The 18151-nt window shown below is 42.0% G+C and overlaps 2 protein-coding genes across 2 annotated transcripts; both read right to left on the minus strand.

Moving 5' to 3' along the window:
• Positions 1 to 394: 394 nt before the first annotated feature.
• On the minus strand, positions 395 to 1204 carry LOC139583855 (processed variable antigen-like). Its single transcript, XM_071415400.1, has one exon. The coding sequence runs from the start codon at positions 1202 to 1204 to the stop codon at positions 395 to 397; it is 810 nt and encodes a 269-aa protein (XP_071271501.1).
• A 13027-nt stretch (positions 1205 to 14231) lies between these two features.
• Positions 14232 to 16326, minus strand: tcf21 (transcription factor 21). Its single transcript, XM_071412477.1, has 2 exons — positions 15694 to 16326; positions 14232 to 14724 (listed from the first exon to the last, which is right to left on the minus strand). The coding sequence occupies exons 1-2, from the start codon at positions 16135 to 16137 to the stop codon at positions 14635 to 14637; spliced, it is 534 nt and encodes a 177-aa protein (XP_071268578.1). The 5' UTR covers positions 16138 to 16326; the 3' UTR covers positions 14232 to 14634.
• Positions 16327 to 18151: the final 1825 nt, after the last annotated feature.

Here is an 18151-nt window from a genome sequence, read left to right on the forward strand (position 1 = left end):
TTACAATACCTTGCAGTTCATTACATTACCTTTCCTTTCAGTTCGTTACCTTCCCTTTCAGTTCATTACATTACCTTCAGATCATTACCTTACATCTTAGATCATTACCTTACATTTCAGTTCATTACATTACCTTTCAGATCATTACCTTACCTTTCAGTTCAATACATTACCTTTCAGTTCATTACCTTACATCTTAGATCAGTACCTTACCTCTCAGATATTTCAGATCGCAGAGTGAGCTATTATCACTTGATTAATGTCTTTATTGTGATGGCAAGTTCAATACAACAATAACGTGCCATTATAATAAATGCATTTAAACTAAATATACGAAGAGTGCCTTGGTCCCCTTTGTTTTGTGATGAGTGAATGTGTGTTGAGTTTGAAATTATTATTCATTCACCCCTTCCTTGTTGACTTTGCTAAGGCTGGTCACTGTCTCCTTGTCCTCCACCATCTCCTTGTCCTCCACTGTCTCCTTGTCCTCCACCGTCTCCTTGTCCTCCACCGTCTCCTTGTCCTCCACCGTCTCCTTGTCCTCCACCGTCTCCTTGTCCTCCACCGTCTCCTTGTCCTCCACCGTCTCCTTGTCCTCCACCGTCTCCTTGTCCTCCACCGTCTCCTTGTCCTCCTCCGTCTCCTTGTCCTCCTCCGTCTCCTTGTCCTCCACCGTCTCCTTGTCCTCCACCGTCTCCTTGTCCTCCACCGTCTCCTTGTCCGCCACCGTCTCCTTGTCCTCCTCCGTCTCCTTGTCCTCCTCCGTCTCCTTGTCCTCCACCGTCTCCTTGTCCTCCACCGTCTCCTTGTCCTCCACCGTCTCATTGTCCTCCACCATCTCCTTGTCCTCCACCGTCTCCTTGTCCTCCACCGTCTCCTTGTCCTCCACCGTCTCCTTGTCCTCCACCGTCTCCTTGTCCTCCACCGTCACCATCTCCTTGTCCTCCACCGTCTCCTTGTCCTCCACCGTCTCCTTGTCCTCCACCGTCTCCTTGTCCTCCACCGTCTCCTTGTCCTCCACCGTCACCATCTCCTTGTCCTCCACCGTCTCCTTGTCCTCCACCATCTCCTTGTCCTCCACCGTCACCATCTCCTTGTCCTCCACCGTCTCCTTGTCCTCCACCGTCTCCTTGTCCTCCACCATCTCCTTGTCCTCCACCGTCACCATCTCCTTGTCCTCCACCGTCTCCTTGTCCTCCACCATCTCCTTGTCCTCCACCGTCTCCTTGTCCTCCACCGTCTCCTTGTCCTCCAGCCACCCTAGTCATAGACTGTTCTCCCTGCTACCGCACGGAAAGCGGTACCGGAGCACCAAGTCTAGGTCCAAGAGGCTCCTAAACAGCTTCAACCCACCCCAAATCACGCCCTGACCAAACCAAATAGAGACATAAAAAGGCTCTCTAAGGTCAGTGCGTAACACCACCCCCCTCCAGGTGTCGCCCATCTTTCCCTTTATCCCCTGTGTATTTATACCTGTGTTCTCTGTTTGTCCGTTGTCAGTTTGTTTTGTTTGTCAAGTCAACCAGCGGTTTTGTTCTCAGCACCGGAATAACAGTATATAACAGGTAAAGTATGTACAGGACTATGGCTTGATCACTAGGAAGACTACTTCCTGGACCACTGCTCTATGGTTAGAAAATAAAACTAGGACACCTGTCTCATGTTAGTTTCTTGAGGAGGGGTACGACTGGCTGTCTTGAAGGTGGAGGGAAAGGAGGGTTAGGGTACGACTGGCTGTCTTGGAGGAGGAGATTTAGGGTACGACTGGCTGTCTTGGAGGTGGAGGGAAAGGAGGGTTAGGGTACGACTGGCTGTCTTGGAGGAGGAGATTTAGGGTACGACTGGCTGTCTTGGAGGTGGAGGGAAAGGAGGGTTAGGGTACGACTGGCTATCTTGAAGGTGGAGGGAAAGGAGGGTTAGGGTACGACTGGCTGTCTTGGAGGTGGAGGTTTAGGGTACGACTGGCTGTCTTGGAGGTGGAGGGAAAGGAGGGTTAGGGTACGACTGGCTATCTTGGAGGTGGAGGGAAAGGAGGGTTAGGGTACGACTGGCTGTCTTGGAGGTGGAGGGAAAGGAGGGTTAGGGTACGACTGGCTGTCTTGAAGGTGGAGAGAAAGGAGGGTACGACTGGCTGTCTTGAAGGTGGAGAGAAAGGAGGGTACGACTGGCTGTCTTGAAGGTGGAGAGAAAGGAGGGTTAGGGTACGACTGGCTGTCTTGGAGGTGGAGGGAAAGGAGGGTTAGGGTACGACTGGCTGTCTTGGAGGTGGAGGGAAAGGAGGGTTAGGGTACGACTGGCTATCTTGAAGGTGGAGGTAAAGGAGGGTACGACTGGCTGACTTAGAGGATGGGAGTACAGGAGGGTTAGTCGTACCGACCGGCTATCTTGAAGGTGGAGGGAAAGGAGGGTTAGGGTACGACTGGCTGTCTTGAAGGTTGAGGGAGGTGGAGGGAAAGGAGGGTTAGGGTACGACTGGCTATCTTGAAGGTTGAGGGAGGTGGAGGGAAAGGAGGGTTAGGGTACGACTGGCTATCTTGATGGTTGAGGGAAAGCAGCCAATGGTCAGACATAGGAAAGAGGGGATAGGGTCGAGGGGGCAGGTTGTTGGTTCAATAGCTAGGCTATCCATATTACCAAACCATTCAATAGCTAGGCTATCCCATATTACCAAACCATTCAATAGCTAGGCTATCCATATTACCAAACCATTCAATAGCTAGGCTATCCCATATTACCAAACCATTCAATAGCTAGGCTATCCATATTACCAAACCGTTCAATAGCCAGGCTATCCCATATTACCAAACCATTCAATAGCTAGGCTATCCCATATTACCAAACCGTTCAATAGTTAGGCTTTCCATATTACGGTTAGCATGCTAGCTAGCTACCCTGACAGCTGTCAGTGGCATACCTGTTGTTATTTTCCACTCCACAACGTTCCCACCCCCAACTCATGAATATGTATTAGCAGCCTGTGTTATTCTTCGGAGGCGGAACTTAAACGAGAACTTCTGCTATAGGACAGGAATTATGTCGAAATTGGGGCCACAATGTCCTCTGGTAGAGGGCTTTAGAGCTAAATTCCTACAATTCTACACATTTTGCCATGACTTCTGCCATGTTAATATAATTTCTGAATGAGAATGACTAACAAAATCAATGGGGGCTCCTTGGAGATCAGGGCCCCTTGGCATGCCTGGTCAGTCTTTGGCCATGATTTCGACAAGTTCAGATAGCTGACTAGACTAATTACCAATTAAAAAATGGACATGGCTAATTGTCAGCTAATTGAGTGACTGGCTTAATAACATGAGAACCTGCTGATGCACAAAGACATTTTGAAATTGCACCTGGTGTATTTTACAAATCTTACTCTCAATAGTAAGTTGAGACCCCAACTTTTTGGGGGTGGGGGGGGAGGGAGAGTAAGCTTCCCGCTAGCGTCCGGGGGACCCTTATTTCGCACAAGTAAACATCAATGACCACACATACGTTTTGTACTTTATCAAACAGTAATTGCATTTGAAGCTAAAAACATCTTGGTTAACAGTCACAAGTACAGGATAAATAATATTTGATCTTATTTTCTCCCTGTCTTTTGACTGCATGCTCCTCTCGCTGAATTTACCAGATGGTTTCAGCTTTAAATCTCACCGATTAACACCTCTCCCCCATGTGACCTATATGTTGTGTGTGTGTGTGTACTGACATGTATGTGTAACTGATACAAACACACTACATGTTCATGTTTTTACATGTACAGTACTAGTCAATAGTTAGGACACATCTACTAATTTCAGCGTTTGACTTTATTTTTACTATTGTGTGCTAGTCTGTCATCAAGGCAAAGGGACTTTGAAAGAATCTAAAATATAAAATATATTTAAATTTTGTTTAACACTTTTTTTGTTTACTACATGATTCCATATGTGTTATTTAATAATTTTGATGTCTTCACTATTATTCTACAATGTAGAAAATAGTAAAAAATAAAGAATAACAATTGAATGAGTAGACGTGTCCTAACTTTTGACTGGTACTTTATGTAAATAGTCAAATCTTTTGTCTGTAACATCTTGTTCGACTAGTTCGAACAATTCTTTTTCACTTAAATTGTTTGAACAATGTTGTTTTGACTAGCTTTCGCCAATGAGGTTGGCTAAAGGGGATCCTAATTAATCAAATCAAATATTTCTGCGTGCCTCAGAACAATCAGAACGGATAAACTACTTCTCCAATCTTTTTTTTGGCTCTATAACAAAGAACAAAACTGCAAAGACATATACATGATCAAATACACATCTTAGAATCAACTATTAAAGACTACCAGAACCCATTGGATTCCCCAATTACATTGAATGAACTACAGGACAAAATACAAACCCTCCAACCCAAAAAGGCCTAAATGAAATGATAAAATATACAGACCACAAACCAAGTACTGATCACAAAAAAGTCTAGACAAATTTGACCCAAATAACCACCGTGGGATATGTGTCAACAGAAACCTTGGGAAAATACAATCAAATGTCATATTGGCTTTTTACCAAATTACTGTATGACAGATCACATATTCACCTTAATATAAAAACAAACAAACAAAAACAAAGTCTTCTCAAGCTTTGTTGATTTAAAAAAAATAAGATTTTGACTCAATTCGGCATGATAAATTGATGGAAAGTGGTGTTGGGGGAAAAACATACGACATTGTAAAATCCATGTACACAAACAACAAGCACGGTTCAAATAGGTAAAAAACACACACCTTTCTTTCCACGGGGACTGGGGATGAGACGGGGATGCAGCTTCAGCCCCACCCTCTTCAACATATATATCAACAAATTGGCGAGGGCATTAGAACAGTCTGCAGCACCTGGCCTCACCCTACTAGAATCTGAAGTCAAATGTCTACTGTTTGCTGATGATCTGGTGCTTTTGTCCCCAACCAAGGAGGGCCTACAGCAGCACCTAGATGTTCTGCACAGATTCTGTCAGACCTGGGCCCTGACAGTAAATCTCAGTTAGACAAAAATAATGGTGTTCGAATACAAATTGTCCTAGAGCACACAAAAAACGAGACATACCTCGGCCTAAACATCAGAGCAACAGGTAACTTCCACAAATTTGTGAACGATCTGAGAGACAAGGCAAGAAGTGCCTTCTATGAAATCAATAGGAACATTAAATTCGACATACCAATTAGGATTTGGCTAAAAATACTTGAATCTACGCCATCAAAAGGAACATACAGTTGAAGTCGGAAGTTTACATATACTTAGGTTGGAGTCATTAAAACTAATTTTTCCACCACTCCACAAATTTCTTGTTAACAAACTATAGTTTTGGCAAGTTGGTTAGGACATCTACTTTGTGCATGACACAAGTAATTTTCCCAGCAATTGTTTTCAGACAGATTATTTCACTTATAATTCACTGTATCACAATTCCAGTGGGTCAGAAGTTAAAATACACTAAGTTGACTGTGCCTTAAACAGCTTGGTAAAGTTCAGAAATTATGTCATGGCTTTAGAAGCTTCTGATAGGCTAATTGACATGAGTTAATTGGAGGTGTACCTGTGGATGTATTTCAAGGCCTACCTTCAAACTCAGTGCCTCTTTGCTAGACATCATGGGAAAATAAAAATAAATCAGCCAAGACCTCAGAAAAAAATTGTAGACCTCCACAAGGTCTACAATTTCCAAACACCTGAAGGTACCACGTTCATCTGTACAAACAATAGTACATTAGTATAAACAGCATGGGACCACACAGCCATCATACCGCTCAGGAAGGAGATGCGTTCTGTCTCCTAGAGATGAATTATACTTTGGGGCGAAAAGTGCAAATCAATCCCAGAACAACAGCAAAGGACCTTGTGGAGATGCTGGAGGAACCAGGTACAAAAGTATCTATAGCCACAGTAAAACGAGTCCTGTATCGACATGACCTGAAAGGCCGCTCAGCAAGGAAGAAGCCACTGCTCCTAAACCGCCATAAAAAAGCCAGACTACGGTTTTCAACTGCACATGGGGACAAAGATCTTACTTTTTGGAGATATGTCTTCTGGTCTGATGAAACAAAAATAGAACTGTTTGGCTGTAATGACCATCGTTATGTTTGGAAGACAAAAGGGGGAGGCTTGCAAGCCGAAGAACACCATCCCAACCGTGAAGCACGGGGGTGGCAGCATCATGTTGTGGGGGTCCTTTGCTGCAGGAGGGACTGGTTCACTTCACAAAATAGATGGCATCATGAGGTCGGAAAATTATGTGGATATATTGAAGCAACATCTCAAGATATCAGTCAGGAAGTTAAAGCTTGGTCGCAAATGAGTCTTCCAAATGGACAATGACCCCAAGCATAATTCCAAAGTTGTAGTAAAATGGCTTAAGGACAACAAAGTCAAGGTATTGGAGTGGCCATCACAAAGCCCTGACCTCAATCCCGTAGAAAATTTGTGGGCAGAACTGAAAAAGCGTGTGTGAACAAGGAGGCCTACAAACCTGACTCAGTTACACCAGCTCTGTCAGGAGGAATGGGCCAACATTCACCCAACTTATTGTGGGAAGCTTGTGGAAGGCTACCCGAAACGTTTGACCCAAGTTAAACCATTTAAAGGCAATGCTACCAAATACTAATGGAGTGTATGTAAACTTCTGACCCACTGGGAATGTGATGAAAGAAATAAAAGCTGCAATAAATAATTGTCTTTACAATTATTCTGACATTTCACATTCTTAAAATAAAGTGGTGATCCTAACTGACCTAAGACAAGGAATTTTTACTTGGATTAAATGTCAGGAATTGTGAGAAACTGAGTTTAAATGTATTTGGTTAAGGTGCATGTAAACTTCTGACTTCAAATGTACATACATACATTATTTTCCCTTTTGCACTTGAACTATTTGCACAATGTTACAACACTATATATAGCCATTACATTTGACATTTGAAATTATTAATGTTCATTTTATTTAGTTTTTTTTCACTTCATGTATTATCTTTCTCTCTTGCTTTGGCAATGTAAACATATGTTTTCCTTGCCAATAAAGCCCTTGAATTTAATTTTGAGAGAGAGAGAGAGAGAGAGAGAGAGAGAGAGAGAGAGAGAGAGAGAGAGAGAGAGAGAGAGAGAGAGAGAGAGAGAGAGAGAGAGAGAGAGAGAGAGAGAGAGAGAGAGAGAGAGAGAGAGAGAGAGAGAGAGAGAGAGAGAGAGAGAGAGAGGGAGAGAGAGAGAGAGAGAGAGACAGAGAGACAGAGAGACAGAGACAGAGACAGAGACAGAGACAGAGACAGAGACAGAGACAGAGAGGGATGGTTCTGGTTCTGAGGCTCAGTTCATCAACCCAAACCAACCCCATAGAGCCTCAGGACAGCCCTCAGAAAATCTGGCCCAACCAAATCATCACAAAACAAAAAGAAAAATATATAACCTATTGGAAAGACACCACAAAAAATAAAAGTAAACTTCAATGCTATTTGTCTCTAAACAGACAGTACATGGTGGCAGACTATCTGACCACTGTGCCTGATAGAAAACTGAGGAAAACATTGACTAGGTACAGACTCAGTGAGCACAGTCTGGCTATAGAGACCGGTCATCACAGACAAACCTGGCTGCCAAGAGAGGACAGTCTGGCTATAGAGACCGGTCATCACAGACAAACCTGGCTGCCAAGAGAGGACAGTCTGGCTATAGAGACCAGTCAACACAGACCAACCTGGCTGCCCAGGGAGGACAGGCTGTGCTCACTCTGCTCCAGGGGAGAGGTAGAGACAGAGCTGCATTTCCTATTACACTGTGACAAATACTCAGACCTAAGAGCATATTTCTTTCCCAAAATTATAATTCAATACAAAGAATTTTAAACTATAAAAGATGAAGAAAAAATCAAATATTTATTGGGTGAAAAGCCAAAATGTGCAGTTTTGGCAGCCAAATATGTGTATTCCTGCCACAACCTGAGGGACAGCCAGTGAAAAGTGCAAAGTAATGTTGAAAATATTTCCCATTTAGCTTAGTTTTGTTTTGTCTTTCATACCAGGTCATGTGTCTTCTCAGTCATGTTGACACTGGTCTACTACCATTGCTTTAATGTATTGTTGTTCTGATTAATATTGTTGTTGTAGCTGTTATTAATGGTAATCCCATGTCCACTACTACTATTATTATTGCTGTTAGTCCCACCATTTATTTATACATAAATATATATATATTTTGTGTATATATATACATATATATTTTATTGAAATTTTTCGATATGTATACTTTGACAATGTAAGTAATAATAACTTGCCATGTCAATAAAGTCAATTGAATTGAATTGAATTGAGAGACAGAGAGTGAGAGAGAGAGAGAGAGAGAGAGAGAGAGAGAGAGAGAGAGAGAGAGAGAGAGAGAGAGAGAGAGAGAGAGAGAGAGACAGACAGAGACAGAGACAGAGACAGAGAGAGAGAGAGAGAGAGAGAGAGAGAGAGAGAGAGAGAGAGAGAGAGAGAGAGAGAGAGAGAGAGAGAGAGACAGAAATATTTATTGGGTGAAAAGCCAAAATGTGCAGTTTTGGCAGCCAAATATGTGTCCTCCTGCCACAGCCTGAGGGACAGCCAGTGAAAAATGCAAAGTAACGTTGATAATATTTCCCATTTAGCTTAGTTTTGTTTTGTCTTTCGTACCAGGTCATGTGTCTTCTCAGTCATGTTGACACTGGTCTACTACTGTTGCTTTAATGTATTGTTGTTCTGATTAATATTGTTGTTGTAGCTGTTATTAATGGTAATCCCATGTCCACTACTACTATTATTATTGCTGTTAATCCCACCATTTATTTATATATAAATATATATATATTTTGTGTATATATATACATATATATTTTATTTAAATTTTTCGATATGTATACTTTGACAATGTAAGTAATAATAACTTGCCATGTCAATAAAGTCAATTGAATTGAATTGAATTGAATTGACAGAGAGAGACAGAGAGAGACAGAGAGAGAGAGAGGGGAGGTCAAGGGTTTCAGAGCAGCTTGATCTAATAGATTAAACAAAAAAGTAAATCCGAATATCAAATGTGCATGATATATTAAAGTTTAGCAATATCAAAAGTAGAGAGGTTGGTCAGGGTGGACGGGTGAGTGTATCTAGTAAGGTCTAGTAACCCAAAGGTTACACGTTCGAATCTTATCACAGACAACTTTTGCATTTGAGCTAATTATCAAGTTGTAACTGGTGACTACTTTTCACCTACTTTGCAACTAATCCTTACCCTAACCTGAAACCATTCACCTAAACCCTAACCCTAATCCTTACCCTAACCTGAAACCATTCACCTAAATCCTAACCCTAATCGTAACCCTATCCTTAAGCCCTAACCCTAACCCCTAGCCTTGCTAATGTTAGCATTAACCACCTAGCTCAGGTTACCCACAACAAATTGGAATTCGTAACATATGACATTATTTTGCAAAATCCATAACATGTTGTACAAATTGCAATTCGTAACATATGAATACATACCATATGAAACTTAACAAATACAGTGCCTTCAGACCACTTGACTTTTTTGGAGAAAACAGAGAGAGAGAGAAAGAGAAAAGGAAAACTATTTTTATTTTAGATGTTCTAGCGGTCAACCTGGACTCAGGGGAAGACTTAAAACATAGTAAATGTAAATATGCTAAACTACATTTAGTGCACTGCATTCGGGAAGTATTCAGACCCTTTGACTTTTTCCAAATATTGTTACGTTACAACCTTATTCTAAAATAGATTTTTTTATTTCCCCTCATCAATCTACACACAATACCCCATAATGACATCACAATACCCCATAATGACATCATAATACCCCATAATGACATCATAATACCCCATAATGACATCACAATACCCAATAATGACAAAGCAAAAACAGATTTGGGGAATTTTAGCAAATGTATTAAACATAACAAAAACAGAAATAAGTATCATAAGTATTCAAACCCTTTACTCAGTAATTTTTTCCCGAAGCCACTCCTGCGTTGTCTTGGCTCTGTGCTTAGGGTCGTTGTCCTGTTGGAAGTTGAACCTTTGCCCCAGTCTGAGGTCCTGAGCGCTCTGGAGCAGGTTTTCATCAAGGATCTCTCTGTACTTTGCTCCGTTCATCTTTCCCTCGATCCTGACTAGTCTTCCAGTCCCTGCCGCTGAAAAAACATCCCCACAGCATGATGCTGCTACCACCATGCTTCACCGTAGAGATGATGCCAGGTTTTCTCCAGACGTGACGTTTGGCATTTACGCCAAGGAGTTGAGACCCTAAGGAGTTCAATCTTGGTTTCATCAGACCAGATAATCTTGTTTCTCATGGTCTGAGAGTATTTTAGGTGCCTTTTGGCAAACTCAAAGAGGGCTGTCATGTGCCTTTTACTGAGGAGTGGCTTCCGTCTGGCCACTCTACCATAAAGGTCTCATTGGTGGAGTGCTGCAGAGATGGTTGTTCTTCTGGAAGGTTCTCCCATCTCCACAGAGGAACTCTGAAGCTCTGTCAGAGTGACCATTGGGTTCTTGGTCACCTCCCTAACCAAGGCCCTTCTCCCCCAATTGCTCAGTTTGGCCGGGCGGCCAGCTCTAGGAAGAGTCTTGGTGGTTCTAAACTTCTTCCATTTAAGAATGATGGAGGCCACTGTGTTCTTGTGGACCTTCAATGATGCAGAAATGTTTTGGTACCCTTCCCCAGATCTGTGCCTCGATACAATAATGTCACGGAGCTCTACGGACAATTCCTTCGACCTCATGGCTTGGTTTTTGCTCTGACATGCACTGTCAACTGTGAGACATTATATAGACAGGTGTGTGCTTTTCCAAATCATGTCCAATCAATTGAATTTACCACAGGTGGACTCCAGTCAAATTATAAAAACATCTCAAGGATGATCAATGGAAACAGGATGCACCTGAGCTCAATATCGAGTCTCATTGCAAAGGATCTGAATAGTTAAGTAAATAAGGTTTTTCTGTTTTTTATTTTTAATAAATTTGCCAAATAATTCTACAAACCTGTTTTCACTCCGTCATTATTATTGTGTGTAGATTGATTGATTGTAATGTAATCAATTTTAGAATAAGGTTGTAACGTAACATAATGTGGAAAAAGTCAAGGGGTCTGAGTACTTTCCGAATGCACTGTACTAAATGTAGTTTAGCATATTTACATTTACTATGTTAAGTTCTCCCCTGAGTCCAGGTTGGCCGCTGGAACATCTAAAATAAAAAAGATTTTTCCCTTTCTCTCTCTCTCTCTCTTGGTTTTCTCCATTTGGGCAGTGGTCCAACAAAACAATTAGCAAGAGCAGCCGCTCAGCGCATGGGAATCCCGAACGCAGGCCCCTGCTATCTTACTAATGACCTACCTCCTCTCCTCCTCCCCCTCTCTCCTCCCCTGCATCATCTCTCTCTCAGGACCGAGTGGGCAGCTCCTCCGTGCAGCTGCGGCCTGAGTGTGAGTCGGCCAAGTTTATTTTTCTACCCGGTGGTCCTGTAAGGGTGACATGAGGGGAGGGGGGAGGGAGTAGAGTGCCACAGGCCCTGGTCAAAAGTAGTGCACTATAAAGGGAATAGGGTGCCATAGAGCCCTGGTCAACAGTAGTGCACTATATAGGGAATAGGGTGCCATAGGGCCCTGGTCTAAAGTAGTGCACTATAATAGGGAATAGGGTGCCATTTGGGACACACAGCCAGTGCCTTCAGAAAGTATTCACACCTGTTGACTTTTTCCACGTTGTGTTGTGTTACAGGCTGAATTTTAAATTTATTAAAAATATACTTATTTTTACACACAATAACCCCGTAATGTGAAAGTGGAATCATATTTTTAGACATTTTTACAAATTAATAAAAAATGAAAAGCTGAAATGTCTTGAGTCAATAAGTATTCAACCCCTTTGTTTTGTCAAGACTAAATAAGTTCAGGAGTAAAAATGTGCTTAACAAGTTACATAATAAGTTGCATGGACTCACTCTGTGTTCAATTATAGTGTTTAATGGTTTTAAAATTGACTACCCCGTCTCTGTACCTCACACATACAAATATCTGTCAGGTCCTTCAGTCGAGCAGTGAATTTCAAGCACAGATTTAACGACAAAGACCAGGGAGGTTTTCCAATTCCTCGCAAAGTAGAGCACCTATTAGTATATGGGGAAAAAAAACTAAAACTGACATTGAATATCCCTTTGAGCATGGTGAAGCTATTAATTAAACTTTTGGATAGTCTATCAATACACCCCAGCCACTACAAATATGCAGGATTCCTTTTTAACTCAGTTGACAAAGAGGGATTTCACCATGAGGTCAACGGTGATTTTAAACCAGTTACAGAGTTTAAATAGCTGTAACAGGAGAAAACTGGGGATGGATCAACAACACTGTAGTTACTCCACAATACTAAACTAAATGACAGAGTGAAAAGAAGGAAGCCTGTACAGAATACAAATATTCCAAAACATGCATCCTGTTTGCAACAAGGCACTAAAGTGATACTGCAAAAAATGTGGCAAAGAAATATATACGTTTTGTCCTGAATACAAAAGATCTATGTTTGGGGCGAATCCAACACAACTCATCACTGAGTACCACTCTTCAAATGTTCTAGCATGGTGGTGGCTGCATCATGTTATGGGTACGCTTGTCATCAGTAGGGACTCAGGATTTTTTTAGGATAAAAAAAGAAAAGGAATAGAGTTTAGTTTCACAAAGTCCCAGAATAAAACCTGGTTCAGTCTGCTTTCCACCAGACACTGGGAGACAAATCCATGTTTCAGCAGGGCAATGACTGAAACACAAGCTCAAATATACACTGGAGGTACAAAAAAACGAAATTGAATGTTCCTGAGTGGCCTGGTTACGGTTTTGATTTAAGTCGGCTTGAAAATCTCTGGCAAGACTTGAAAATGGTTGTCTAACAACAACCAACTTGACAGAACTTGAAGAATTTAATAAAGACTAATGGGTAAATATTGTACAATCCAGGTTTTGCAAAGCTCTTTGAGACTTACCCAGAAAGACTGACAGCTGTAATCACTGACAAAAGTGATTATAACATATATTGACTAAGGCAATTTAATAATTGTCTAATCCCAAATATATTTGTGTTTCTATTTTCCAATATTTAAAAAATTACATGTAATAAAAAAAAATATTCCACTTTGATATTACATAATATTTCAGGTCAATCGTTGACAATTCTTTTTTTTTTTTTTTTTTTTTACAGTTAAATCAATTTGAATCCCACTTTTGTAACAAAACTAAATTTTGAAAAAAATATAAGTGATGTGAATACTTTCGGCAGGCAACTGTATACAATCTGTCCCAGCGAGGCTATGTGTGGGTCATCCCGCCTGTGGATCGCTACAATAACATGACACTAATAGATGGATGTGGGGGCTTGTTATTACACCATGCTCTGCTCTACTCTCCTCCTCTCTTCTCTCTTGTCTTCTCTTTCCTCTCCTATTATAATCTGTGTTTGCAGCTCAGGAGTGAAGGTGTGTGTGTGTGTATGTGGGTGTGTGTGTGTCTGTTTTGCACAATGTAGCTGCATTGTGACACGGGGCTGTTGTTTGTGTGTGTGTGTTGTGCAATGTAGCTGCGCAGTGACACCGGGCTGTCCCAGACCGGGTTTATCCTCCCTGTCTCCCGCGCCAGGGTGAGCTGCTAGCTGCATAAATATCTGTCTTCCGTGTGTAAACAGTACTGTCATTAACCCGCGTGATATTAAACAAGGCGTCTGCATCTGGATTAAGCGCCGCGGGCACATTTTACTACTTTCAAAAAGGTTGACCTTCCAACCTACATACCTATTCTCTTGCGACACTATTACCGACATTTATTCACGTCAAAAGGAAGAAAACTACCATGGAATAATTGTATAAATGAAACACAGGCAGGGCCCTAACCAAGGAGCAAACCATATCTTTGTTGTTTTTTAACGAGATAGTCTAGTAGGCTTATCCATTGTTTACTTTTGGAGATAAAGAAAAACAAATAAACCTGGACCAGTGGACACTTAGATTTGTTTTTCTCCCCCGGTGCTCGTTTCTAGAGTTTTGCGCTGTAATTTTGAGGGATTGGTAGGGGTTATAGGGTTAGCAGGAAAATAGCCTATAGCCTACAGTAACAACAAAAAAGTGTCCTGTAGAATTTAAATTCCTCTTTGTCAAATTCCAACACAATGCACATTGGGGAAGAAAATTATGATGATGAATACATTTTATTCACATACAATCTGGCTATTCAGATAGGATATTGAGACATTTTTCATGTGCACTTCCAACGCGGTGACTGACAACATCAGCTGTAAAACAAATACTCGTGTGACAAAGTTTTTTTTTTAAAGCATTTTTAAGAGTTTAAAAAACGTATACAAAACACAATATGTCCTCGAACCAGCAAAGGCAACATGTGAACACTTTAAATATAAAATCCGCTTCTCTGTATGGGAACGCGTGAGAGAGCGTGCGCTCTCCCGGTATTCCCACTCATTATTTGGTTTAGGAGAGATGATGTGCATTTCTGTCCATCTGAAAAAGTTTTTAAAAAATGTATCATGTCCATCCCTTGACGGTTAATGTTAATGGCATGTCCATCCGTTACATCATGAGGCGGTTGTTCCACACAACCGGGTGGTGTTGAGCATCTCTTTCAAATCATTCTCCGGTTTCCCGGCGACCATGAAGGGCCACGTCTGGAGAGAGAGAGAGAGAGAGAGACAGAGAGAGAAAGAGAGAGAGAGACAGAGAGAGAGAGACAGAGAGAAAGAGAGAGAGAAAAAGACAGGAAATTACAAATCAACTCACTGCGTGTTACAAAAACAATGGTATAACAATATTGCCCCCCTCCCCCCCCACAAAAAAAGCTAAATGTTTTTATTTAACACAAAATAGCATTTTTAAACCTCATCCTCATTAGCCTATCCATTTTTAGACTGGGTCAAGAAAACAACTTCACACAAAACATAAGGTTTATTTTTTTATCCTTGACATCTTTCAAGTTAACCTAATTTGTAAACATCATAATAATAGGCGTAATTGAATAGATAAAATATAGGCTCTATATATATGTTCGATATGTTTTCCTCTGTCTGCTGAACCTGAATAACATGGATAAACTAATGGTGACGTGTTTAAAGCAACACGGAACAATATATATTTTTTTTAAAGCAGCCCTGTTGGGAAATGATGAATTGGTGGTAATAGTATTAATCAATTATTGTGTGAATGATGTAGGCCATACAAAGGTGCTAGTGGGTTAACAATCAGATGCACCCCAGTTGCATAGGCTAGCTAACCCATAACAGTACCGTCCAAACAGAGTGATGGCCATTCTCCTTCACAAACTCAGCTGATCCGTTTGATTCACGACGAGACTTTTGGATCACTTTTAATTGTATCAAGCTAGACTATTTATTAGTAGACTTTCTGTCTCTCTGAGACTTTTTATTTTATGTCAATAGTCAGGGAGTTTCTACTGGTCACTGTGTTATAGTTAAATGATCTTCTGCTCTGATTGCTCTTTGGGGTTTAGGTTGAATAACCTATCTGTAAAGCGCTTTGCGAAAATTGCTGATGTAAACACGGGTTAGGCCTACATTTAATTAAATCAACGGCGGTATAAAATACATGTGATTGATTTGAATTTGAGGTGTGTCTCTCACCAGGTTCACCGGGTGGATAAATCCGTTCTCGTATTTGTCGTTGGCGAGGATCTGCCGTAGATGGGCTATGTAGCTCGAGGCGAGGCGAAGTGTGTCCAGTTTGGAGAGCTTGGTGTCCGGCGGGACCCACGGTAAAGTCGTCTTCAAACGGGAAAACGCTTTGGATAGCACGCGCATCCTTGCCCTCTCCCGTGCGTTGGCCGCGTTCCTCTGCGGCTGCTTGCCGCCCCCATCGTGCGCCACGCCGTTCAGCGCGGTTTTCCTACTGGAACCTGTTTTCCGTTTCTTTCCCCGGGCTGATTTGTCGTTGGCCGAGCCGCCCTCGCAGTTCGAACTCTCCCCGGTGCTCTCGTTCGACGTACCGGAGTCTTTACCGGAAGAGCCGAACTTCAGGATGCCGTCCAGGAGCTCGTCGTCAACGTCGCTAAGCGACCCGGTGGACATGGTCGGTTGTCGGTTGGGGCGCGCGTCCTCAGCAGAACATGTGTGACACGGGACGGACCGTCGAGGACGGATTAGAGACTGGTGGAGCCTGAGGTGAGCGAGCTCTCCGGTGTGTCCTCCTACTCCTCGAGACCCAGGCTGTTCATGAACCGGAATTACGGACCGGAGGATGTGGAGTTAACTGTAAGCATGCGCCCTTACGGAACTGACCATTTATCTCTGTGACCGGGGGGCGTGACCGCGAGGCTAGGCGAGTCACGGGGAAGGGAGGAAGGGACCATGAGTGATGGGATGAACAATTCTACACAGTTTCAAACACTACCTTTTACAAGTGGATGCTATAGGCCTAGTGTATTAGCTGAACACGTAATAGCATGTTATTTTTAAACAGTTATTAAAACCCCCGACAGGCGAGAAACAAATATGTCATTTTTTTCTATCAGTGTAAAAACACAAAGACCACTGCAGCTGATTTTACATACGACCACTGCAGCAGATACACGAGACGGCATCAACACTTGCTCTTTATCGTCCAATACTCATACCTTACCGATGACTTGCTATTTCAGCATTAAAGGGATACAAACTTCCCAGAATGATATTCACTGAACGTATCTATTGGCACGTTTAATACAATATATTTCGCTGATAGCCTAACCGTGGGCCTACATTATTTATTTTTAAACTATAAAATAATAAACTAAAGAGTTAAATATAGGATATTTTTAGGCTATAGTCTCTACGTGAATACTCTTCATTCAACGAAACAGTTTTTTTTTTTTTGTGACCTAAGATTTATTTTATTTTTTTAATGTTTCGGCTGTTTATAAAATAAATATCCACTGCAATATGGATATATTGTAGACCATAAATTAATCAAGTAATTTAAAAAAATCTATTCGATGCATGTTACATCACCAAAGGCCAAAATGATTAATTATTGTCTTATTTCCCGCTTGCGTTAAAATAGGTTAATCGGCCATTTCGATAACTCTGAATTGAAATTAACAGTTTGCTAATTTGGAATGTATTATTATTATAGTTATTATTATTATTATTATTAGACTATAAAAGTAGCCTATTGCTACATTTAAGCTCATATGCCTGCATTATGGACAACGATCCACGGTTTCTAAATGTTGTACAGCCTACAGCAGGTGTTTCCTGCTCACTGATCATATATCTAGTCTACATTACATTCCACAACAGCGTCATGATATACACCATAATAGATTGACAATAGATAATAATGTCAGATTATGGATGCGTCCAAGCCCTGGTCCAAAATAGTGCATGCCGGGAATAAAGTGGCATTTTATCCACCGATTTTAGGGAGAACCTCGCGACTTTTCAGCACCACTGACTGCCCCTAAAATGGGGTAGCAGAACAAGGACAGGGAGGTCTCGTGGGGGAGGGGGAACGGAGTAGGGGAGGGGGGGGGGGGGGGGGGGGATCTCAGATGGCGCGCGCTGGCGCCTTCTGTTCCTTGGATGTAATAGATACCGGGGGATCCCCGGAACCCACGAATCCCTGTTCGGCCTCAGACATCATTCCACACCGATTCCCCCCAAAATCCTCTACCGGTGGAGACAAAACAACAGGCATTATGGGCCGCCGGATAAGTGGGGGACTAAGAGCATGTGGAGTCGAACGTAAACCAGACTGATGATGGGTAGAACTCAACGTGCAGGCAGGCTACGACCTCGGGCATCATTCACTGTCCATTCTTCATAAACTGAAGTGGTCTCTCTCATCCTCTCGACCAATCAGTGCCTCTGATTTATTCATACTGTCGCAAATTGTTGTTGTTGTTGATTTTGTTCAAGGCTTTTGTTGAAATTGTGTGTGTGTGTGTGTGTGTGTGTGTGTGTGTGTGTGTGTGTGTGTGTGTGTGTGTGTGTGTGTGTGTGTGTGTGTGTGTGTGTGTTTGCGTGGATCCGTGTGTGTTACAGCAAAAGTGGTGTGTCTCTAGGGATTTGACCTCTAACCCCTGTGTTCCGCTGTGACCTCTAA

The sequence above is a fragment of the Salvelinus alpinus genome, chromosome 8 (assembly GCF_045679555.1).
Source record: "Salvelinus alpinus chromosome 8, SLU_Salpinus.1, whole genome shotgun sequence".
Lineage (NCBI taxonomy): Eukaryota > Metazoa > Chordata > Actinopteri > Salmoniformes > Salmonidae > Salvelinus > Salvelinus alpinus.

Excerpts from the sequence above, each read along its gene's own strand:
- LOC139583855 (XM_071415400.1), bottom strand. The coding sequence starts at position 1,204 with ATGGTGGAGGACAAGGAGACGGTGGAGGACAAGGAGATGGTGACGGTG.
- tcf21 (XM_071412477.1), bottom strand. The coding sequence starts at position 16,137 with ATGTCCACCGGGTCGCTTAGCGACGTTGACGACGAGCTCCTGGACGGC. Across the intron at positions 14,725-15,693 it reads TTATCCACCCGGTGAACCTG|ACGTGGCCCTTCATGGTCGC; the intron begins GTGAGAGACACA and ends CTCTCTCTCCAG.